This window comes from Schistocerca gregaria, chromosome 9 (genome assembly GCF_023897955.1).
Source record: "Schistocerca gregaria isolate iqSchGreg1 chromosome 9, iqSchGreg1.2, whole genome shotgun sequence".
In the NCBI taxonomy this organism is placed as follows: domain Eukaryota; kingdom Metazoa; phylum Arthropoda; class Insecta; order Orthoptera; family Acrididae; genus Schistocerca; species Schistocerca gregaria.
Window position 1 is genome coordinate 25916214 of NC_064928.1, and position 25303 is coordinate 25941516.

The window sequence follows — 25303 nt, forward strand, 5'->3', positions numbered from 1 at the left end:
CTTACAATATCCAAAATTCATCTAATGAGTAGAAGGAGTTGCCATTAAGAAATTCTTATAATTTTCTTTTAAATGCTTGATGGCTATCTGTCAGACTTTTGATGCTATTAGGTAAGTGACCAAAGACTTTTGTGGCAGCATAATTTACCCCCTTCTGAGCCAAAGTTAGATTTAACCTTGGGTAGTGGAGATCATCCTTTCTCCTAGTGTTGTAGCCATGTACACTGCTATTACTTTTGAATTCATTCAGATTGTTAATAACAAATTTGAAAAGTGAATATATATATTGTGAGGCTTCAGTGAAGATCTCTAGCTCTTTAAATAAGTGTCTGCAGGATGATCTTGGATGAGCTCCAGCAATTATTCTGATTACACTCTTTTGTGCAATGAACACTCTTTTACTCAATGATGAGTTACTTCATAATATGATGCCACACGAAAGCAGAGAATGAAAATAGGTGTGGTAAGCTAATTTACTGAGATGTGTATTGCCAAGTGCCCTTAATCTCTGACAGTTGATCAGTTTCCTGTCAGTGGCCTGTTAGAACAAGCTCTTGAATGTTTTCAATATTTTCATCAATTCATGCAGTTGACAGACGTCCAGAATGAGGTTTGTCATCAATCGACATGTCACCATTTTTAAATTGAGAAAATCACTCAGACACTTGAGTTTTTCTGACAGTGTCGTCTTGATAAGCTCTTTTCACCATTAAAACAATTTCAGCAGCATTTTTACGAGTTGAAAACAAAAATTTCACAGCTGCACTTTGTTCACTTAAATTTGCCATCATAAAAAACAGAACAAGAACAAACCAGCACTAGCAAAAATAGTCACTGCAGATGAACAGAACAAGCCAGGTCAACAGCACAGGTGGCACTCAACTCGCAATGAGTTGCGCTATACACCCCTAGCGGCAGAAATACATACTGCACAACCTCCACCCACAGCAATGTTATTCCGGTCTTTTTTGGGTACAGCTCATATTCCTAGGAGCTAAACCATAACACTCTGCCTTTTGTCAAAGTTTCTAATATCAGTAGATTTCCCCATTAGTGGCCTGTGTCACAGGTAGAATGATTTCCCATTCGTCTTGGCTCCACTTTTATACATTCTTTACTATGTCATATGCTTGCAATGCCACCAGAGAGCATTCAGTCTTTTGGTGAGCAGTGGTCATAATGTTTTTGTCTCATCAGTGTATAAACCTTATGTCTGAAGTAGGGAACTATTATATCAGCACAAGATTATAATACTTCATCAATAGACATTCACATATCCAGAATAATTCCTTCCTTCACACAGCCTATAATATTTTAAACACTCTTATGGGTCTGTTCCTGGAAATTATAACAGGAAATTTAGTGTTGCAGAAATATTTTGTATGCTTTGTGTCTTACTATATATATTCTGCAGGAAATTGACAAGCATTTGCAGTACTATTCTCGATATCTATTACCTCGTACCTTGTATTCGTTTCTCTGCTGGCAAAATACACCACGTACAGGATGGTCAGAAATAGTCTGAAAATCTTGTAAGGCTGTTGCAGGGTAGGTTGCGATGAGAAATAACTGTTGGATAGAATGTGCCATTTCCTAGTTAATTAGCATTGAAGGTAATCCTGTAGTGCATCATTTTCACTTCTGTGGTCAACTTTTAATGGTCACTTCTCTTGCATTGAAACTTACTGGCAGATAAAAACTCAGTGATGCACTGAGACTCGAACTCTGGTTCGTTGTCTTTCATGAGCAAGTGCTCTACTGACTGAGCTACCTTAACACGAGTTGAAACCTATCCCCAGTACATTGTCTCCGACCTTCCAAACTTTATAGAAGTTCTCTTGTGAAACTTGCAAGACAAGCACTACTGAAAGAAAGGATATTGTGGAGACATGCCTCTGTCATAGCCTGGGGTATGTTCTCAGAATGAATTGGGCACATGTCATCAAAGGTACCTCAAAATTTGCAAGAAAACATAATAATTTAGGGGGAAAGAAAAACATAACAGCTGGAAACGATACACCTGCTTTGTTACAGCCTGACTAGCTGGTACCAGTTCTATGCTGTGTACCATGCTACAAACTGACTAGTGTGCCCTTTTAAGGGATGATTAATATTTTATCCTGTGAGCTCATTATTGATACACCCTATACTTAAGTGCAGTTCACCATATACAGTTTCGCGTCTGATAGTTCACATGCATGAGCTGCTGAAGTATGTCCAGTATGAAAATCATAAGGTGCAAGTAGTTGAGCAGTATTCTGTGTGTTGCAGCCACCACTCAAGCCAGTGGACATGTCACCCCTGCGAGAACTGCCCCCAGAGCAGTCCCCGGTACAAGTGTTACCTCAGCCACCACCTCCAGTACCGCGCCCACCACCCCCACGATCGCCATCCCCGTCACGGAGGGGCAGCCCACCCCGGCAATGGACATCTGCTGCAAAGCCGACCTCCCGGGGCAGACCTGGCCGGCACGCTGCTTCCGAGACACTGAGAGGTCACCCGCTGGCCGTAACACGTAAGCTGTTAAGCACTTTGCATACTGCCTCGTACCTGTACCTACTTGGAAAAGTAGCTCACAGTTGGAATGGAATGGAGGACTGGTTTCATTAACTGCACTGATGGAAATGGAAAGTATTATGCTGTGTACCACAGTTTCATACTGGTCAAATATTGTGTAGAAGCTCATCACATAGTGGGAATTAAATGATAAAACTTTCGTTCCATTCAAACTTATGTCAATCTTCAAGGCCATGGACACACTCTTTTTATTCAAATAAAAATGAAAAAGTCACAATCTAAATCACATTTATTTTTGCATTGCTGGAGGTAACCAGTTTTGGATATATAATAAACATAATTTGAGCAAGATTACAGACTGCAGTAGCACCATAAGTTCCAGCTGAGTTGGTGATTGGTATCTTATGATATTACCTGTCAGTTCCAGGCAAGGGCTCCTCATGCTGTCTGAATATTGTCTGATGATTATTTGTTTGTAATTTCTGCTACCAGCCACTTTTATTTTTATTTGTTTTATGTGTAATCTAACACAATACAATCAGTTTTGAAAGTGTTCTGTTCATCATCAAGCATTTGTACATACATACATACATACAGACATACAGAGAAATGTTACTTAAAAATAAATTTTCTTAAACCAAATTAACCAATAACATTTCGTCCACTGTCTGTTACTGTATTGGCTGGTGTGACATTTGGGAGGGAGGGTGGTCAATGGATGGCCTGAAATCAATGTTAGTCATATCTTCTGCTGGTTTTTCTTGTTGTTAGTCATGTGATGTCACACCAGCCACTACAGTAACAAAAAGTTGACAAAAAGTTCTAGGTTAATTTAGTTTAAGACATTCATTTTCAAGTAACATTTCTCAATATATATGTATGTATAAATGCCTGATGATGAACAGAATGTGTTCAAAATGCATTGTATTATGTTAGATTAAACATAAAACAAATAAAAATAAAAGTGAATGGTAGCAGAAATTACAAATAAGTAATTATCCCACACAGTCACAGTTCACAAACATACCCGCTATAGTCAAAAATAATTGTCAGATGGTAGTTATTATAGCTTAAACTGGTTACCTTCAGTACAACAAAAGTAAATTGCAATTTGCACTGTTACTGTTTTTTTTAACCCTTTTGTGGTTAAAATTTCTTTTATTTACATTTGAAGAATAAAGGGTCAGAATATTTCTTCTATTATAGTCAACTTCGTAATGTTACACTAGAAATAGTACTGTGATTGAAAATAAAGTCCAATATTTTGATTTTTGAACCATGTTACAAACTTCAGTTAAACAGTAGCAGAACATTACACAGCGTGTACTTACCTATTGATTATTAGGTACACAATGGGGAGGCAATAACCATTTCAGTGCAAATGCAAAGTCTAAAAGGTCTTGCATCTAGTATTTCCTCCATGCATTCCACCAAATTATGTGATTTTTCATTTCAGTCTACAATATTTCTTATTACATAAATCCATTAATAAAAAATTTTAAGCTGGCTGATTTTGAAAATGATTGAGGTGGATCACAGATGTCTCAAAAACTTAATTAAGGTCCATATTTTCATTTGAAGCTAGCATTTTCAAAGTTAAATTATTTGTAGAGTACTCTATCAGGGTGGAAAATGTAGGAAAAAAAGTTTGAAAAGTCACTACAAAAACACATTTATTCTCGTGGCTATTGAATACATGAAATGTCGCACACAAATTTTTGACATAACATTTCAAGATGGCTTTGACATATCATATACCATTGCTTTCCACATTATAAGAAGTTTGTTGGAGTCTGTATGTATCACTAAATACAAATTGTGTTCATACCAGTAGAATTATTGAAAATTTTAGAAATTTTTGAAAATAATGACTATGATGGATAAGAAAATGCAATAATAGTGTTATTATACCAATAATGGAAATTTCTGGATTGAAAAATATGTAAAATAAAGGAAAGGCAACCATTCACTTATAGAGGATTAGTGGGTGGTGGACAGATGCATGTAAAAGAAAACAGTTAGCACTAGGTTTCAAGCTCTTGTTCTTTTTTCTTTGGCTCCTCGTACTATAAAAAGAGCAAGAGCTCAAAAGTTAGTGTCAGCTGTTTTCTTACATATTTCTGTGCACGATGCACCAGTCCTCTGTAGAAAACACAATTAGTTACTTCAGACATTCTTAGAATGGAGAAGATAGTGTTTTGATCTGATTTTCATGAAGGAGATTCACTGTGCCAGCTACAAACACGTGCTACCCCATCTTATTGCTCATATATTCACCCCATGATCTGTAGTATTTTTCTACAATTTCTGAAATGTTTTTGCTAGATGGCAGCATTAGACAAATATGGAATATAGACTTTCAAATGCTCAAAACCGCATATTACTTTAGTGGGAAAAATGTGTCTTTCAACCGCAAATTCAACCACCAATCATATGAAATATGATTGTTGAAGTTCCAACAGAATGCCAAAAAAAGTACTTTGTTGTTCACATGGCTTGGAAATAAACTACCTCTGAATGTCATCTTGAGGAATTTCTTGCTGTATCTGAGACACTTGCTGTGTTAGTTCATGAAAGTTGCTGGGTGGAGTGTGGTACAGAAGTATGTTTGCTCCTATTGCATCACAGGTATACTCTCTGGGTGGCAAACCAGAGGACCAGGCAGGACACTCAAGAATCTTTACACTCATAAAGGCATCTGTGGTGTGAACTGCAGCATAAGTTCTTGCATTATCCTGCTGAAGTATGAAGTAAGCTATTTGATACTGTAGCAGACAGAAATGCACTACAGTGCAGTGCAAGTTGTGTGGTTTTAGCATGAAATTTTGTAACACTGGCAAAGTGCTTCCACGCCAGCTGCCGAAGATGCTGTATTCTATGAAAAACTGTTTTATATTCTGGGCATCTGCATCTGTTGAAAGGTATGATGTTATGAAGAGTTCTGTTAACAACTGGTAAAATTGTTGTTTATTGGAATGGAGTTGGTGCCATGGCCAAAAGCTGCATCATCTGGTACAACCTACATGGTAAACAGCAATGTACAGTGTCACCACTATGTTAGTATTAAAATTAATAAAGGAATGTCTAAAATATACACACAACATTAAGAGGTTGTAGGCGTAACCATTGCTCCTAGTCAAAATGTACTGTTCACTAAATATTGTCAATACTGTGGTGAATGAAGGGTAATTAAGACATATTCCGTTCAATTATGACAATTTGCTGATAGGTGGAACTTGCAAAAATTTGCCTGCATCTAAAAAGAAAAATATTTTGTAGTGAGAGGACATTAAAAATACTTTTTAAAAAGGCCTAGACTGACTATCGAAATTGTCACTGCTGACATAATTAGTCATTGCATTATGCAAATTATTGAGTGGAACATATCAGATGGCTGTGTCTTATCGGTGCAACAGCAGGGCAACCTAGTGTTGGGCAAAGTAAAAATGGCCCACATGAACGACTGAGAGAGATTAGCTTGCTGGCTAATGGATGCTATCAAAGTGGACAGTGTTACATTGTATACTCATGACTAGGAGTGCTGGGTTGCTACCTTTACAAGGGAGACTAATACAGAATTTTATTATGTACTAATACCTAATTGTATAAAGAATCAAAATTAGCCAGAATGCAGTGCTTTCATTCTAATTGGTTATTCAATGTGAAGCATGCATTTTCTTTTTTTGTATCTAAAAATTTCTGCTTCCACTAATACATTCATAATATGACTTTTTTCTTTTCTTTAAAACATTTTAAAGCGCTTGTCATGCATTGTTCCTCTTCTATACATAAGTGTGCTGTTAATGCGGACTGGGGATAATTTCAGTTAAGGTGTTTGTGAAATCTTATTTGAAATGATGTACCAGTTTGCAACATGTATTTCGTAGGGCAATCATTACATGTAATGCTGTATACATATGCTTCATTTATTTATCACTGCTTTTTCCGTGTGCCAGAGTTTTCTAGCTAGATCCAAAAAAAGTAAACTACTCTGTAATAATGTTTTCTGGTCTCATATTTTTTCAGATGTTGCATCCAGGTATGGTAGTCTACAAAAAATAGTGTCCTTTTGTGTGCTTAGCCTGTCTAAGCATTATAAAATCCCTCTGATCCACTTTGGGAAAGATTTTTCTTTTTTAATATGCTTCTATTAACTGCATTAATAAATTCTGGATTGTAAACCATTTTGATAGGTTATATACTTTATGATAAGATATTCTGCCATTTGAGCTTCTCTAATAAGGGACACTTCATATATACAATTTAATACGGTTCACAATGCAGTGGATTTATATTTCATTGAGTGACTGACTGTGTATAACAATATCTGTCATGATTGGCTTTTAGTAAATATTCAAGACAATATTTTCATTTTTTAGAATCACAATTGAAGGCAATATTTTCATTTTTACCAAAAATGGTAAAGTGACATTCTCAGTACACTGCCTATCAAATTGTATCTTTTGGTTCAAACTATTTAGATCCACAGAAACAGTTGACTTTCACTGTTATTACCATAATATAATATGAGAAGCTAATCAGCATATTTATTGTTGCTGTTGGGGTCTTCAGTCTAGAGACTGGTTTGATGCAGCTCTCCATACTACTCTATCCTGTGCAAGCTTTTTTGTCTCTGAGTAACTATCACAACCTACATCCTCCTGAATCTGCTGAGCGTATTCATCTCTTGGTCTCCCTCTGCAATTTTTACCCTCAAATACTAAACTGGCAATCCCTTGATGCCTCAGAATGTGTCCTACCAACAGATCCCTTCTTCTAGTCAAGCTGTGCCACAAATTCCTCTTCTCCCCAATTCTATTCAGTACCTCCTCATTAGAAACATGATATACCCATCTAATCTTCAGCAGTCTTCTGTAGCACCACATTTTGAAAGCTTCTGTTCTCTTCTTGTCCAAACTAGTTATCGTCCACGTTTCACTTCCATACATGGCTACACTTCATACAAATACTTTCACAAACGACTTCCTGACACTTAAATCTATATTTCCAGTCTCCATTTTATATCCTCTCTACTTTGACCATCATTGGTTATTTTGCTCCCCAAATAGAAAAACTCATTTACTGCTTTCAGTCTCTCATTTCCTAAATCTAAAAGCCTCAGAATCATCTGATTTAATTTGACTACATTCCATTATCCTCATTTTGCTCTTGTCGATGTTCATCTTATATCCTCCTTTCAAGACACTCTCCAGTCCATTCAGCTGCTATTCCAGATCCTTTGCTGTCTCCGATAGAATTACTGTTTCGTTGGCAAACCTCAAACTTTTTATTTCTTCTCCAGCATATCTATTCCAAAAAATTAATCTTGTAGCATGTTGAAGGTCTTTTGGTCATAAATTCTTGCTCAAAGTTCATCACAAAAAATATTTGCTATGCAATAGGCAAGTGCTGGGCCCTAGGTTACGCCCACTGATTGTGAGTAGAAATCACCTCTTAATTTAAAATAATTACAAGATAAGGTCGTCATTTCCTTCACCTCCATAGAGGGTCTCTTCAAAAAGGTATACAGATTCTCTGCGGTAATGCTTTGCAGTTTTGTACATTTCAATGTTTCATTGCAACAGGAGCAGCAACCTTTTTAGTGTTTCATGAAGCAGTTATTAACAATCTGTCATAGTTGTGGTACATATGTTTGGTGACTAGTTTTGAATCAGCTTGTTCATTCTGAAGCCTGGCCTACTGTGGCTGCTCTGAAAGCCCTGACTCATGAAAAACTCAGTGGGTGGCACTGAAAAGCTCTCAAACAGCCAACTTACGATGCAGATGTGTCCCCATATGACTACCATATGTTTGATCTGCTGAAGGAGGTGTTAAGAGGGGGATGTTTGGATGATCACACTGTGGTTGAACACTACATGTGCAATTGATAACTGAGACAGCCAATTTTTTTACTTCCATCAAGGGATCGTAAAGCTTCCTGTGTGATGGAGAAAACATATTTCTGATGATGTTTGGAAAAATAAGGCACTTGACTTGTGTAGGTTTTATGATATTCTGATTTATATTTCAATAACCTGTGTAGATTACTATAGCAAAGCAAATATGAAGAGATTTAGACAAGATAAAGTAGCATGAAAGGCTGTGTCAAACCAGTTATACAACTAAAGGTCATGGTAACAACATGTCCGAAACAATCCGACATTGGAATTGTGGTTAATGCAGTTGCTTCAGTGCGACGTCCAGCCCTCGGCGGTTCCCGAGGGGCAGCCAGGTCACGGGTTGCAGCCAAATCTGACACCAGTGGTCGAATTCGGGTCACCGGTCGATCTCTGAGAGGCCGTCCAACCGCACGCCGTGGATCTCCAACCCGCAAATCGCCACCCAGAGGTGGTGTCGGCGCCCCCACAGCTCGCAGATCTGTTCCCGGCACATCTGCACCACACCCGGGTTGCGATGCTATTCCAGCTGCCTCTCCAGCAACACGCCGAGCTCCTGCCAGGGTAGACATTACAGTAACATCACTGCCTTCCTCGGTGCCAGGGGGTCTGACCCACAGTAAACCGCCAGACGCGCTGTTCCGAGAACTGTCAGCTGCAGCGGAAGCACGTCGTATCACCAGTATACCTTCTGCAGGTGCAGTATCTGATAAAATAGTCTCTCTTATTTTCACCAAACTACAATAATGCAATTAATAATGGTTAGAAAACCTTATCAGCTGCTACAATGATCTGGTTTGTGTTCATTTTTCTCAGTATTTTGGGAAGGAATAAGTGGAACTTTTTGTAATTTAAATTTAATATTCATAACGAGTGATATGTAAGGAATAACTGTTTTCAATGTTACCATGATTAAAATGTATGAGCAAAATCACAGTTTACTCCTTGTTTACTTAAACCATGATAAAATAAACTTACATTATATGAACTAAATCATTGTTTAATTAAACAGTAATAAAATATTCTTTTCATTGTATCATTCTGTTGCCACATAAAAGCATTACTCCACTGTAATGACCCATTTGAAGCACTAAACAGTGCAGCTGCAACATACTCCTGCCTTTCTTCTAATTTTCCACATCTTATTAACAAGTATCTTTGTTGATTTTATTCAACAACTGACAGGAGGTGCATAACACCACCACATATATGACTATGTTCAACTACCCACTACACCTCCTGCCCAAAATTTACATCAAAGATATTTCAAAACATAGTTTCAGTGTTAGCATTTGGAGGGAACAGAAATTTGCTCATACCATAGGTCCTATTTGCCATTTCCAAATGTTTCAATAATCATTACTAATTGTAATAAAAATTGCAAATGCAATTTGAACATAAAAATTTAAAAAAATAATTATTATAAAAATGTAAAATATGTACAGTAATTTTGAAGTAATATCATTTGAGTGTGAACACTATCTGTATTTGCATTTTATGTTAATACATATGTGAATGTGATGTAAATGTCATTTAAGTTTTAATAAGTCTGTGTAGGGGTCATGGTGTATACTAGTGTGGTGTGTTTTGTTCTTCAGTGTGAAATGAGAGTGTTGCATAAACCTTTGCCATTAGAATCTGAATGCATATATCTCAGCTCACTCTGTTTGTTTGTTTATCTATCTATCTATCTATCTATCTATCTATCTATCTATCTATCTATCTGTGTATCTATCTATTTTATCTATTTATGTGATGGAGTGAGTGAAGGCTACACATTCCTGGAACAATTCAGTGCACAGTTTACAGAATACTCATTAGAAAATTAATAAACAAAAGAATTAAAGAATTAATAAAGCCTGAAAATAATTGTGAGAGAGTAAATAACAGATTACAGAGAAAAGTTTTCAACTACTGCAAGAAACTCCTGTACCAAAAAGAAGGAGTGTTCCATAAGGAATCTTTGCAACTTGAATTTGAATATGTGGGATTTATCACACAGTTCCTTCAGTTCTGCTGGAAGCCTCCTGAAAATCAAACCTGCTCAACAGTGCATACCTTTCAGTATAGTGAACAAGTGGAAATCACTTTCCTGTTCAGTGTTCACAGATTGGAAGTTGCAGTTCCTTCTGAATGAGTCCATTTTCTGGGCTGAGAATATTCTTGGTGAATGCCTATTGTTTCTCCAAAATGTAGCACCTTGTGACACAGTGGAATGAAAATAAGCAAAGTCTGAGAGATCCACAGCACTGTTCCAAACAGCACATAAACTGATGCTACATTTCTGGTATGGAGGAGAGTATCTAACCAGCCCAGAGACAGAAGACTTAAAAAAAAAGTTTTAAATTTAACTTATCAGACAGAGTAGTAGTTTTCACCTTAAATGAGCATAGTAGTAACTTTGGAGCACAGAGTCAGTGCCAGTTGGTCATGTAAGCCACACACTGCTGACTTAAGTCATGGCATTATAGTGGTATGCATGTTCCAGTCAACTACATGGAATCTGTGCAGTAAAATGGTAAGACAGAGATTTAGGAACCAGGTTTTAAATTGTAAGACATTTCCAGTGGCAGATGTGGACTCTGGCCACAATCTATTGGTTATGAACTGTAGGCTAAAACTGAATAAACTGCAAAAAGGTGGGAATTAAAGGAGATGGGACCTGGATAAACTGAAAGAACCAGAGGTTGTACAGAGTTTCAGTGGAGAGCATAAGGGAACAATTAACAAGAATGGGGGAAAGAAATACAGTAGAAGGAGAATGGGTAGCTTTGAGGGATGAAGTGGTGAAGGCAGTAGAGGATCAAGTAGGTAAAAATATGAGGGCTAGTAGAAATCCTTGGGTAACACAAAAAATATTGAATTTAATTGATGAAAGGAGAAAATATAAAAATGAGATCGACAGGAAGTGCAAAATGGCTAAGCAGGGATGGCTAGAGAACAAATGTAGGGGCGAGATAGATACTGCCTACAGGAAAATTAAAGAGACCTTTGGAGAAAAAGAGACAATTGTATTAATATCTAGAGCTCAGATGGAAACCCAGTTCTAAGCAAAGAAGAGAAAGCAGAAAGGTGGAAGGAGTATATAGAGGGTCTATACAAGGGCAATGTTCTTGAGGGCAATATTATGGAAAAGGGAAGAGGATGTAGATGAAGATGAAATGGGAGATACTATACTGCATGAAGAGTTTGACAGAGCACTGAAAGACTTGAGTCGCAACAAAGCTCCGGGAGTAGACAACATTGCATTAGAACTACTGACAGCCTTGGGAGAGACAGTCCTGACAAAACTCTACCATCTGGTGAGCAAAATGTATGAGACAGAGGAAATACCCTAAGACTTCAAGAAGAATATAATAATTCCAATCCCAAAGAAAGCAGGTGTTGACAGATGTGAAAATTACTGAACTATCAGTTTAATAAGCCACAGCTACAAAATACTAATGCGAATTCATTACAGACAAATGGAAAAACTAGTAGAAGCTGACCTAGGGGAAGATCAATTTGGATTCCATAGAAATATTGGAACACGTGAGGCAATACTGGCCCTACGACTTATCCTAGAAAATAGATTAAGGAAGGGCAAACCTACGTTTCTAGCATTTGTAGACTTAGAGAAAGCTTTTGACAATGTTGACTGGAATACTCTCTTTCAAATTCTGAAGGTGTCTGGGGTAAAACACAGGAAGTGAAAAGCTATTTACAATTCGTACAGAAACCAGATGCCAGTAATAAGAGTTGAGGGGTTTGAAAGGGAAGCAATGGTTGGGAAAGGAGTGAGACAGGGTTGTAGCCTCTACCTGATGTTGTTCAATCTGTATATTGAGCAAGCAAAAGAAAAATTTGGAGTTATTATTAAAATCCATGGAGAAGAAATAAAAAATTTTAGGTTTCCCGATGACACTGTAATTCTGTCAGAAAGAGCAAAGGGCTTGGAAGAGCAGTTGAAAGGAATGGACAGTGTCTTGAAAGGAGGGTGTAAGATGAACATCAACAAAAGCAAAACAAGGATAATGGAATGTAGTCGAATTAAGCCGGGTGATGCTGAGGGAATTAGATTAGGAAATGAGACACTTAAAGTAGTAAAGGAGTTTTGCTATTTGGGGAGCAAAATAATTGATCATGGTCGAAGTAGAGAGGATATAAAATGTACACTGGCAATGGCAAGGAAAGCGTTTCTGAAGAAGAGAAATTTGTTAACATTGAGTATAGATATAAGTGTCAGGAAGTTGTTTCTGAAAGTATTTGTATGGAGTGTAGCCATGTATGGAAGTGAAACATGGACGATAAATAGTTTGGACAAAAAGAGAATAGGAGCTTTCGAAATGTGGTGCTACAGAAGAATGCTGAAGATTAGATGGGTAGATCACATAACTAATGAGGAAGTATTGAATAGGATTGGGGAGAAGAGAAGTTTGTGGCACAACTTGACTAGAAGAAGGGATCGCTTGGTATGACATGTTCTGAGGCATCGAGGGGTCACCAGTTTAGTATTGGAGGGCAGTGTGGAGTGTAAAAATCGTAGAGGGAGTCCAAGAGATGAATACACTAAGCAGATTCAGAAGGATGTAGGTTGCAGTAGGTACTGGGAGATGAAGAAGCTTGCACAGGATAGAGTAGCATGGAGAGCTGCATCAAAGCAGTCTCAGGACTGAAGACCACAACAACAACAACAACAACAAAGTGGATCAATATGGAAGATCGATGTGTCTACGAGGGATGGCACAGCACAGTTTACAGGGCCAGAAATGAGTGTAGTGCCTTCTTGACAACAATCAGTTTCAAATCTGAGAGGAATTGTTGCTATTGGTGAATAAAGACTGATACCAATCAGTTTCGAAGCAAACACTGTGGAGTGAACTGCACTTAATGGAAGTTTGAAGCAGGGTATCTCCCAATTGCTGATAGTACCACCTAAAGCTGCAATTTTCAGTGGACCAGAAAACATGGAAACTTGATGGTAGCTGACTGGAGGACTCTAGTGAATCACAGTTTAGCCTCTTTTCATATGAGGATAAGTCAATTATTACCTGCAATTTAGTTATATTTTTGTTTATTTTGGTAGTACTGTCATTTTATGTTGATGATGTATGCTTTGTTTATTTGTTGTGATATCTTTGCAATAAAAGGTGTTAGGTTAATTTTGGTAGCAATGTCATGCTGTTAATCATGGTTGCTCCACTGTCTATATGCACCAAAGAAGAGTTACGTTCAGTGATGCGTTTCCTGTGGTTGGGAGGCGTATCAGAGGCTGAAATTCATCGAAGACTTTCGGTACAGTACAGGAATAGTGTTTTGCCACAATGGAGTGGCTATTAGTGGATTGAAAAATTCCGAGATGGTTGCACAAGTGTTGTACTCGATGGAAGAGCTGGATGACTATTTACCACCATTGAGCGTTCACGTGAAATGATTCTCTTGGACAGACAACTAACTACTGATGAAATGGCACATCATCTGCAAATTAGTCATGGTTCTGCCTACATTATCATCCAGTACAAACTTGGGTTTCATAAAGTTTGTGCAAGTTATGTTCCAAAACAACTCACACTGTTGCATAGCAAACACACTTGGACATCTGAAAAAAAAAAAAGAAAAAAGAAAAGAAAGATGGGTCGTTATGGTAAAAAAAGGTATCATTGCTGATGACGAAACATGGATCCACAGGTAGACTTTGTCCCACAGTCCAGCCACAGAGATCTTTCTCCTTGTAACTCAGTACCACCTGGAACTGGAGCAACTGAATTACAGGGTTTCGATTACCTCTCACCATGCCCTGAAATGAGAAATGTTTTGCCCACTATCCTTCCCACCTCTCCTACAATGGTATTCAGCTGTCCATCAAACCTATACAGTATACTCATCTATCCTTAAACAGGCCCTGCTCCCAATCCTTTACCTCATGGCTGATACCCCTGTAATAGACCTAGATGCAATATCTGTCCCATACATCCCCCTACCACCACCTACTCCAGTCCAGTCACTAACATCACCTATCCCATCAAAGAAAGGGCTACCTGTGAAACCAGTCATGTGATTTACAAGCTAAGCTGCAGCCACTGTGCTGCATTCTATGTAGTCAAGACAACCAACAAGCTGTCTGTCCGCATGAATGGCCACTGACAAATTGTGGTCAAAAAACATCTGGACCACCCTGTTGCTGAACACACTGCCGAACATGATATCCCTCACCTCAATGACTCCTTCACAGCCTGTCATATGGATCCTTCCTACCAACACCAGCTTTTCTGAATTGCATACATCGGAACTTTCCCTGCAGTACATCCTACGTTACCGTAACCCTCCTGGCATCAACCTTCATTAGTCACTGTTCTCACCCATCCAACCCCATCCCTGTTCCCATTCCAGCACTACAAAGCTGTCATTTCACCACCACACCCAGTCTTTTAATTTCTTTTATTTTTATTGTTATTTCTCTCCTTTCTGCTACTTACCCGCTCCCCCCTCTGCACCTTCTCTCCTGCCCTCCGTCTAAACTGCAACACTTCACTGTTCATCAATCTTACCATACTATCCCTCCCACTCCCCGCCCCAGCCTCCTCCTTACCCCCACCCAGTCACCAATCCCATCATGCACTGGTGCTGCTGCTCACAGTGTGGTTTCAATTGTCTGAGACTGTAGACATATGCAAGTTGCATTTGCGTGAGTGTGTGTGTGCGTGTGTGTATGTGTGTCTATTGCTGACAAAGGCCTTAATGGTCAGAAGCTATAATTGTATGAATCTTTTTGTTGTGCCTATTGTGACTCAGCATCTCCGCTATATGCAATTTGAATGGCATCGTAAACTTCACTTATTGATGAAAGGGTTCCATTAGACCTCGTTCTATTGTAACATGTATAATATTAAGTATACTAATAAAATTAATTAAGATATATTCCTACGGACTGCAAAAAAGAGGCACATTTAAGAGTAGACTGTTGGATGTCTGTTCACGTTTGACAAATGGCCATGTTGATTTTGGCTGTGATGAGGAGGAATAGCAGGGTGAGGGGGGTGGGGGGGGGGCTGACACTATAGTGCTGCCTCTGGGAGAGTGTGGGTTCAGGATAGAGGGCTGCCAGATGGCTAGGTTCTTAGGGGAACAGGGGTGGGAGATAGGAGAGAACCAGACAAAATGAGAAAGGACTATGCAGGTGCACTGGGGAGGGGGGGGGGGAGGGAGGGAAGGAGGATAGAAGGCATGTGTGAGCCTGAAGTGTGGGTAGGAAAAAGAATGGAGGCAGTTTAAAGCAAGGGACTAGTGTAGGTTGTGGCAAGAAGGTTATGGGAATGAGAGACCCAAGGGAAGATCTGAAAGAAGTGCACAATAATTTAATTACCAAAAAGTTTAATAGCTAACAAAACAAAAAAATCTCAACTGAACATACGTTTCTTACCTACTTTTCTACATAGTCACCAATGTTCTTAACACATTTCTCCCATCATGGTACCAGTTTCAGTATGCCCTGTTTGTAGAAGTCTGTTTGGTTGGGGCATAATCATCTGGGAACTGCTGATTTGACTTCTGTGTCTGTTGCAAAGTGTTGACCAGCCAGGAATATCTTCATGGAACCAAACAAATGAAAATCCAATGGTGCAAGGTCTGGACTGAATGACAGATGTTGGAGCATGCTTGCTGGTAAAAGCTCCCTTGAAAGCAGAAACAATTTTGATTTAAACAACATTCCACTGGACTGGAATGTTGTCAGCAATCAGGTGGTCTGGCAATGGGGTCACCTTTATTCCCCTTACTAGCAGAAATGTTCATGGACATGTGGGAGACTAATTTTCTGAAGAGAGAACCACTCGCAAAACATGTTGGGGATTGGTACAGATACGTAGAGGATATTCTTTTTATGTGGAAAGATTCCAACAGACAACTCCATAAATTTGTGGAAAATACGAAGCAGTGGCACACTAACATAAAGATCAGCATGAAGTTGGGGGGAGGGACAGCATAAATTTTCTGGACACTAGCTTAAAGATAGAAGACAGAAACAATAAATTTTTAAATTACCAATAATATTTCTTGACTAATACTTTCATCCCGGGTTCCTCCCAGCATCCTACAACCTACAAACATGCATCATTCCATCACATGATCCACTGTCTCCTTTCTATCCCTGGGTCCCAAGAGGACTTTGACTGTGAACTTAACATAAAAAAAGTAATCATAAATAATGAATTTGACCCCAACACCATTGATAAAATTTTAGGTAAAATTGAAGCAGCAAGCCAAGTTGCTACGGTCCCCAATGAAAAACATAGACAAACAGGAAAAGAAATGGTGCAGATTACCTTTTGTAGGTAAAACATCAAATAGCATAAGTAACATCTTGAAGGCAAAGGGTTTCTCTTTGTTTTTTTATGTCCCTCAAACAATAGGCAGTTTTGTGTTCAATGCAAAAGACAAACAACCAGCTACCACAAAAAGTGGGGTTTGTAAAATCACATGCCTTGAGTGTCAGTCTTGCTACATTGGACAGACGGGGAGGTCAATCTGTACCAGGCTTAAAGAACACCACAGAAGCTGGAGACTGAAGAAGCCTTATTCAGCCTTTTCAAAACATTGCCTGAACAATAACCGCAAATGTACAATAGATGTACAAGTCCTACACACAAAGAAACAGAGGGCCAAACTCAACCAATTAGAAATTTTAGTTAAAAAGCTCTTGGCTAATACATAACTTTAGTCCAGTCATTGTAGTGTAATTTGTGAATGTATAATAAAGTATGTAATTTGTTAAAAAATGGTCATTGACATAATTGTACATCAAGCTATTGATCAATACCTTAAGAAGTTGAGATGATTACCTTTGCTTTGTCATCATGTTTATCTGTGCATTATCACCTTTTGGACTCAATAATGTACTTGAAAATGGGCTTATAACCTGCAACCTTGGTTGTGCAATAACATTAATAATAAATTGGGAAACACGGCTAAAAACAGTGTTTGTTTAGTTAATTTACAATGTTTCACCAATAACTCACAGTTGATTCAGTTAAAATTATTATTATTATTATTATCATTATTACTGTTATTACAATTTTCACTATTAATGGCAGCAGCTGGAGTAGTTAAAGTACAGCCAGTATTAACTTATTTAGTTCATATTCAGTATAATTTCCTTACACTGCCACTTCAGACACTTAAATTGTTTTAATATTAATTATTGTAGTAAAATCGTTATGTCATAGGTAACTATGATGTAATAGATACTGTGTATGTGAAACCTGGGTTGATGTAAGATGGGTCTGATAGCCATAATCAGATCAAGTTAAATAAATAAATAATAGAAAAATACTTCATGATATTTGTAACTACTTGCACACAATATTCAGAGACTTTTGGATACCACATCAGAAGTAGATTTGAAAGATTTCCATGGAACATGTATTGTTTGTTTTTAAAATAAGTGTTATTGTTATATCTGATATTCCCTCAATAAGTGAAGTGCAGTTTTTAATTTTGTTTGTAACAAGGCCTGCAGCAGAATTTTCTACCTGCTCAGTCCATCTATGGTAAGACATATGTCCTGTTACAAATTATGTATCATCCTCATTAATGTGCCCAGAAGAAATCACTGGTAATGGACTGACTCTTTAGAATAGAAAAGTCTGTGGTAGAAAGGATATGAGGAAAGTTTTGCAGGGGGGTCTCGATTGAGGTAACACAGTCTGTGAGCTCTCATGTTTTCTCAGCATGATTAATTAATGATGCAGTTTCAGGTGTACAGTCAAGTTGTTGACTCCATTTTATGCACAATATTTTGATGGTTGACCTAAGTGTCTTCTTATGTCTGGTTACATTGCAGGGAGTCGCTGTGCATAACAACACAGCTTGTAGAACCTCAGAGAGATGACTAGGTTGGTCATTGAAATATTGTGCATGAAAAAGGAATCAACTTAGCTCAGGGGTTTCCAACCCATATCCCATGACCTGCATGCAGCCCAAAGCAAGTATCAATGCTGCCCAACAAATGAGCATCTATCACATGATTGGTAAAATAGAATTTGGACAATGTAAAGTTAAGAAGAATTGAAACATAATCCTAAAGATAGGATCTGATGCAAGCATTCGAAAATCAATTTGAGAATTTTAAAAAATGCGACACATTTTACAAACACTATAGATATGTTGCCAGCAGATTTTCAGATGGAATGCATAGAGCTGATGTCTGACATCCAACTGGAAGATGGTTCAAACCCACACCTGGCCATACTGATTTAGATTTTGCATGATTTCCCTAAATCACTTAAGGTAAATGTTGGGATGGTTCCTTCGAAAGAGCATGCCTACTGTCCTTCTCCATTATTCTATAATCTGAGCTTCTGCTCCATCTCTAATGACATTGTTGTAGATGGGACATTAAACACTAATCTCCTTCTCCTCCTCCTCATAAAAAAAGAAAAGATTGTATCTTTGTTGGACTTTTAAAATTTTAAAATTCTACTTGGCCAAAGACAATAGCATCTTTGTTTGCAAGCAAGTATGTTTGTGAACAGCTGTTTTCAGCAGTAAAGCACACAAAGAGTAAAAATAGAACCAATATCTCAGATCAACAGCTTGAGAACATTATGAGAATTGCAACCACTTTGATCAAACCTGATATTAGTACATTAGTCTCCGAAACTGAAAGTCAAACATCACTTTAAGTTGATGATTTGTAATTAGTTATATATAAATTATTAGTGATCTCTCATATATAAAATGTAAAAGCAATTCTATCTTGCTTTTCTCGAATAAAGAATCATAAATTAATACATTCTAAACCTCTGACCACTATATTATGTGTGGCCCAAAAATGTCTTCTTCCAATGGCGCCCAGATACTCTAAAAGGTTGGACACCCCTGACTTAGCTGTTCATCGACAATGAAAGCACGCCATTTGCTCACAGTCGGCGTTATTTCCACTTTTAGGTCTCATAAAAAATGAATAAGTATTTTTGTGCCAGTGCATTATGTGATAACAACAGAGCTCCTCTTTTACACTTCACAGGGGCTGACAATTCTGCAGACGAACCACTGGGTGCAGAGCACGAAGCGAGCCCCTTTGCAGATGCGTCCGGGACAGACAGGGAGAGACTGGGTCTAACGGACAAACTGGACGCAGAAGTACATGCCGACACAGACACAGACTTGTGGGCCGTCGCTCAGCGGATCCGCAGGCAGCAGGAGGTGACCGACATAGAGCACAGGGTGCTGGACCTGTGAGTACACTGAACACTCCTCCAGAGATGAGTACATTAGATGTATTACTTCATTTGTACAACAATATTATGATAAGGATAGATTGCTATGCACTATAAAGATGACACGCTGAGTTGCAGGCAGGCACAATAGGAAGACTGTTATACTCTGAGCTTTCAGCCAATGCCTTCTCCTGAAAAAAAAAAACACCACACATGCACACACATCCCTCTCTCACACACACACACACACACACACACACACACACACACACACACACACACACACACATGACGACTGTCTCCAACAGCTACAGCCAGCATGCAACTGCCATGTTAAGTGTTGAGTGAAAGCAGCAATCTGAAGTGGGGCAATGATGAGGGATAGCAGGATGTGGGTGGGAGTGCTGGGCAGGGAGGGGAGAAGAACACCATCTGGTGGAGTGTGCAGGGACTAGACAGCCGGAGGACAAGGCCGCCAGGAACAGCATTAGGAGGCTGTGGGTGTTGGAAGGGGGGGGGGGGGGGGGCAATCCTCCCACCATCCAATCAGCTACAAATTATCATCCCTTCATCACTCAATACCTTATGATATTGGAACAACTGAAATGGTGTTCCATTACCCATCAACCTCACAACATCCTAATCCATCCCTATGTGATCCAGTCCCAAGCCATTGCCACAGGGATCATATAGGTGTGGAAGAACCAGGTGTAAGATCTGCCCAATACACCCACCCAGCAGTTCCTGTTCCAATTTGGTCACAGGTCTATCCTACCCCATCAGAGACCAGGCCGCCTGTGAAACCAGCCACGCCATGTGCCAGCTCTGCTGCAATCATTTCATAGCTTTTTATATTGTTGACTACCAGTCATCTGTCCACCAGGATGAATGCCCCCCCCCTCCCCCCAAACTGTGGTGAAGAGCAAAATAGAGCACCCTGTGGCACGACATGCAGCTGCCCATAATGTGCTTCATTTAGTGGCTGCGCTACAACTCGAGTCATCTGGACCCTGCCCTCCACCATCAGCTTTTCTGAACTATGCAGACTACAGTTATCCTTGCAACACATCCTCCATTCCTGAAATTATCCCAGCCTCAACTTATGGTAACGTACCACTACCACACTCTGCACCCAACAGTTTCTGCCCCCTCTGTCCAATCGACTCCTCCTAATTCACGTTCTTTAACCCTCGTTGTACACCACTCTTAGCCATCACACCTATCAGTCTTCTTCTCTGCTCCTCTCCATTTTTGCTCTCTGTTTCCTCCCTCCATCCCCCATAGTCTCCCATCGTATAGTCCCTGTGTGCTCTGCCAGACAGTGCTGGCTTCCCTCATCCCACCCATACCCTGTCACCCTTCCCACTTCCCAGCCCCACTCTGGATTGCAACTTTTGTTCAACACGACCATTGCATTGTTGTGCTTGCTTTTGTGAATTTACTGAAGGTGGCCAAAAGCTTTAATGTGGAACAGTCTTTTCATTGTGCGTGTCTGCAGCTCAAAATGTCACTTTTACAGTAAGTAGCAATCTGTCCTTTCCATTATGCTGTTGATATTCCAGTATGTTCTTTCCCTTTGTGTCATTTGTTCCCTAAGTGAAAAGCTAGAAAACCAACTATGAGAAAGTAGTGGTAAAATTTTGCCCATCAGTGCTTGTCTTGAGTCCAATCAATTATTGTTTCGTGGTTTTTCTGTGTTACAAGCAAAAGTTGCTAGCATTGTTAAAGATTCAACTTCCACTGTTGGGGGGAAAGGATGAATCGTTGACAGTACTAGCTATTCATACTTGTGAAATGCTGAACAATTTCTAAATGATCATTGCCCAAGTTCCCAAGATAAAAACCAACTAGAAGAGGTCATGAAAGCCTCAAAAATTTTATACTGGAGATAACTTACTCATCTGAGAATTTTTGTAGGTAATTAATAAGTCAAATTATTATAAGTGTGCTCACAGTGTGTGAAAAAGCCACTCAGAATCACTGATTTACTTTTTATAGGTCAGTTCTCTACAAAACACCACTAAAAATATAAAATGCAAAAAAAATGAAAACGATAGTTGCTACTCTTGCTACCCATGATACAGCAGAGATGCTGAGTCACAGAGGGGCACAGCACACACACACACACACACACACACACACACACACACACACACACACACACATATTCACTCACTCATGCAAATGCAACTCACACATATGACCACAGTCTCTGAGAGTGTGTGTGTGTGTGTGTGTGTGTGTTGTCTGTTTCCAACGAAGGCCTATCTGGGTGAAAGTTCACTTTCTGATAGTCTTTTTGTTATGTCTATCTGTACCTCAACATTTCCATTATATGGTGAGTAGCAACTGTCCCTTTCATAATATTATTACACTCCATTGTTTAAAATGCAATAAAAGTGAGTTCTGTTTATTAACATAAGGGGCATTGAAAAAGAAATGAGCTGGAGGCATAATTACAGAAACCAGTACCTGTATGTTAGAAGTACTGACCCTGGCTGTTGGGGCACTTGCCCCACTGTGACACAAGGTGGTGAAAGGCTGTTTGTCTCATAAAATTCCCAGAGCTGAAACGTTAACCAGTTCCTCATGTACAGCTGGACATCATCCAAGGTGAATCGTTTGCCCCTCAGAGCCTTTTCAAGGTGACCAAAAATGGCCCCCTTCTGATTCCTTTCCTGCAGCATGGGACAACAGTGCATGCCCAGCGTTACTTGCAAATGTTGACTACCCTTCGCCAAGTGATCAAATCAAAACAAGCGGGCAATCTCACACGTGGGGTCATTCTGCTCCACAACAATGCAAAGCCTCATACGACCAACAGAGTCATGACACTCCTACAGAAATTCAAATGGGAGGTTCTTGGCCACACTCCATACAGTCTGGACCTCTCTCCTTGTGATTACACCATTTTTGGTTCCCTTAAAAAAGGCTCTGAGGGGCAAACAATTAACTTCGGACAATGACGTCCAGCTGTACGCGCAGAACTGGTTAACATCGCAGCCCCAGGAATTTTATGGGACAGCCATTTATCATCTTCTGTCATGGTGGGACAAGTGTCTCAACAGCAATACTTGTAACATACAGGTACTGGTTTCTGTAATTATGCCTCTGGCTCATTTCTTTTTGAATGCCCCTTTTACAAACACCACTGACACATGTTTTATGATTATGTGTGATATGATTATAAAAGAACCACTCAGATTACACTGTATTGTTGACCACCACTAGAAGGTTGGGATACAAGAGCAATGGTTGCTAATGAGCGATAATGATTCAGTCTTGTCTAGATCTCTTCTTTATTTCCACAGGTATGGTCTGTGTATTCTGCATCATGGGCAGGTCATCTAAAACTGCAACTGATCTTTGTTATTCATAGTTGTTTTTGCTGAAGTCTTTCTGGTTCTCTAATATCTTCTTTTCCCTTCTGCAATTTAGTATTGGTGCCAGGGTGGTAGCAGGACTCTTAAACAAGGACAGAAAGCTGGAGACAGAGAGGTGGAGAAAACGTTGTGGGCAACAGGTGTGTATTACATGTAGTGGCTGGTCTGGCATGTAACGTATGATGTCTGTATATGCAAGTGTGCATAAAGTGAGCTGTTTTAGGATGTAAATAAAACATGATAAAGCAAATTTGTTTGAAAACTCTTAAAACTACATCCTTGTGTACTCTACTGTTCAATATAAGTGCCTGAGATTGCAGGCAGATCATGATAGCCTCTTGTAACTCTTTGTCAGAGTCACATTGTTGGGAGCCAAGCACTTTTCAGACATGTGGAACGGTGATACTCACAAGGAAACATCACCAACTTGACCTCATCTTTTAATGAGAGTCTTTGGAAGGCCCATGAGAGCTGTACTCTGTAGGAGGCATGCCCCCAAACTCTGTTACATACAATGTAACTAGCGTTTTGGAAAACATGTCAGCAGTTCCAAAACTGTTTGTTATTAAAAATGTATTTTACTGTATATTCTGGAGTGCCTCCACCTCAGAGACGCTGAGCTGTGCCTGACTTTCACATAAGATTTCACTCTAGAGAAACATTTTCAGTAAAGGCTTCTGAAGATGTAAATTTGTATTATATGTTAACATCTCTCTTTTACAGAAATTATTTGTTAGTACTTCCAGGCCTCAGTCTATGTTGTCTTTGCTTCTGGCATTTGCACTGACTCTTTTGTCCAAAAAGCAAAACTCATCTAAGACTTAATGGAACCTCATTTCCTACTCTAGTCCCCTCAGCACCAACTGACTTAGTGCATTTCAACTACATATCCATTATCCTTGTTTTACCTTTATTGATATTCATCTCACAAAATCTTTTTAAGATAGTATCCATTCTCTTCAAATGATTTTTCTCAGTATGATCTACCCTGCAATGTGCTTACAAGCTTTTCAGACTGTTTGTTACCACCCTGTATATATGTATAGATGATCACAAATTTATTTTTTCCAGAAACAGTCTTCTTGCTGTGGCCATAATCTACTGCTTTTAGTGTCCCATTTCCTAATGTAATTCCTTCAGCCCAACTGATTTAATTACCGTTAACCTAGTTTTACTGTTATTGCTGTTGATCTTGTAACATCTTTTAAAGACACTGTTCAGCTGCTCTTCAATCTCCATTGCTTTCTCTGATAGAATTATAGTGTTACTGGCAAACCACAAAGCTTTAATTTTCTTCACCTTGAATCTTAATTCTCTTTCCAGCTTTCTCCTTAGTTTCCATTACTGCTTGCTCAATATATATTCATTTACTCATTTATTTATTCCTCCATCTTTAAGCATTTGCATGCAATTGATGTCATCATGAGTAGTGTTGTGGTTGGCAGGAGAGCCAACACAGGGTTACTAAAGAAGGCCAAAATGCACGTCTTTTAGCTCACACAGGCTGGCGTGAGGTCTGGAACATGACAAGGGAATTAGAATTGAGAAAAACGGACGTAGCTGGTGGAATACTTAACTTTAATCCATTAATGACGAATGTCACTCTTGACGGTACATGATTTACAATATCAATAGAAACTGATCATGGCGCCTTGCTAGGTTGTAGCACATAACGTAGCTGAAGGCTATGCTAACTATCGTCTCTACAAATGAGAGCCTAGAAGTCAGTGAACCATCACTAGCAAAGTCGGCTGTACAATTGGGGCGAGTGCTAGGAAGTCTCTCTAGACCTGCCGTTTGGCGGCGCTCGGTCTGCAATCACTGATAGTGGCAACACGCGGGTCTGACGTATACTACCGGACCGCGGCCAATTTAAAGGCTACCACCTAGCAAGTGTGGTGTCTGGCAGTGACACCACAAGTAGTGTACCTGAGATTTTATAAAATATGATTGACATGTTAAGAAATGTACTTACATACACTGTGGTACTACACATAATAAAAGAACATACATGATGAAACAACATAATGTGATACATAAAGAGTCGTCCACATGGTTAATTCTTAAATGTGGACCTAAAAATTGTGAAGTTACTTCCTAAGTTTTACATCATGAAAGAATAGAGGGCATACCCAGAAATTTCCCAATGTGGTTAATAATAAGATATGAGGTGAACATTATTTAGTTACTTGCTTATTCATTATACACATAAGACAAAATACCAGATGGGAGAGACTAGCAGAGAAAGAAGGTACAAACAAATGAGGCTATAATTATTTAGTAAATCAGCTCTACTTTTGAAGAGTTTTCA

At 39.0% G+C, this 25303-nt stretch overlaps 1 protein-coding gene across 1 annotated transcript in view; it reads left to right on the forward strand.

Moving 5' to 3' along the window:
- Positions 1-25303, forward strand: part of LOC126292032 (nascent polypeptide-associated complex subunit alpha, muscle-specific form-like) — a 397943-nt gene that overhangs the window by 257550 nt on the left and 115090 nt on the right. Inside the window, exons 11-14 of the mRNA XM_049985825.1 lie at positions 2272-2515; positions 8701-9111; positions 19417-19627; positions 23048-23132. Coding sequence (XP_049841782.1) covers positions 2272-2515; positions 8701-9111; positions 19417-19627; positions 23048-23132 — 951 coding nt within the window. The remainder of the gene's footprint in view (positions 1-2271; positions 2516-8700; positions 9112-19416; positions 19628-23047; positions 23133-25303) is intronic.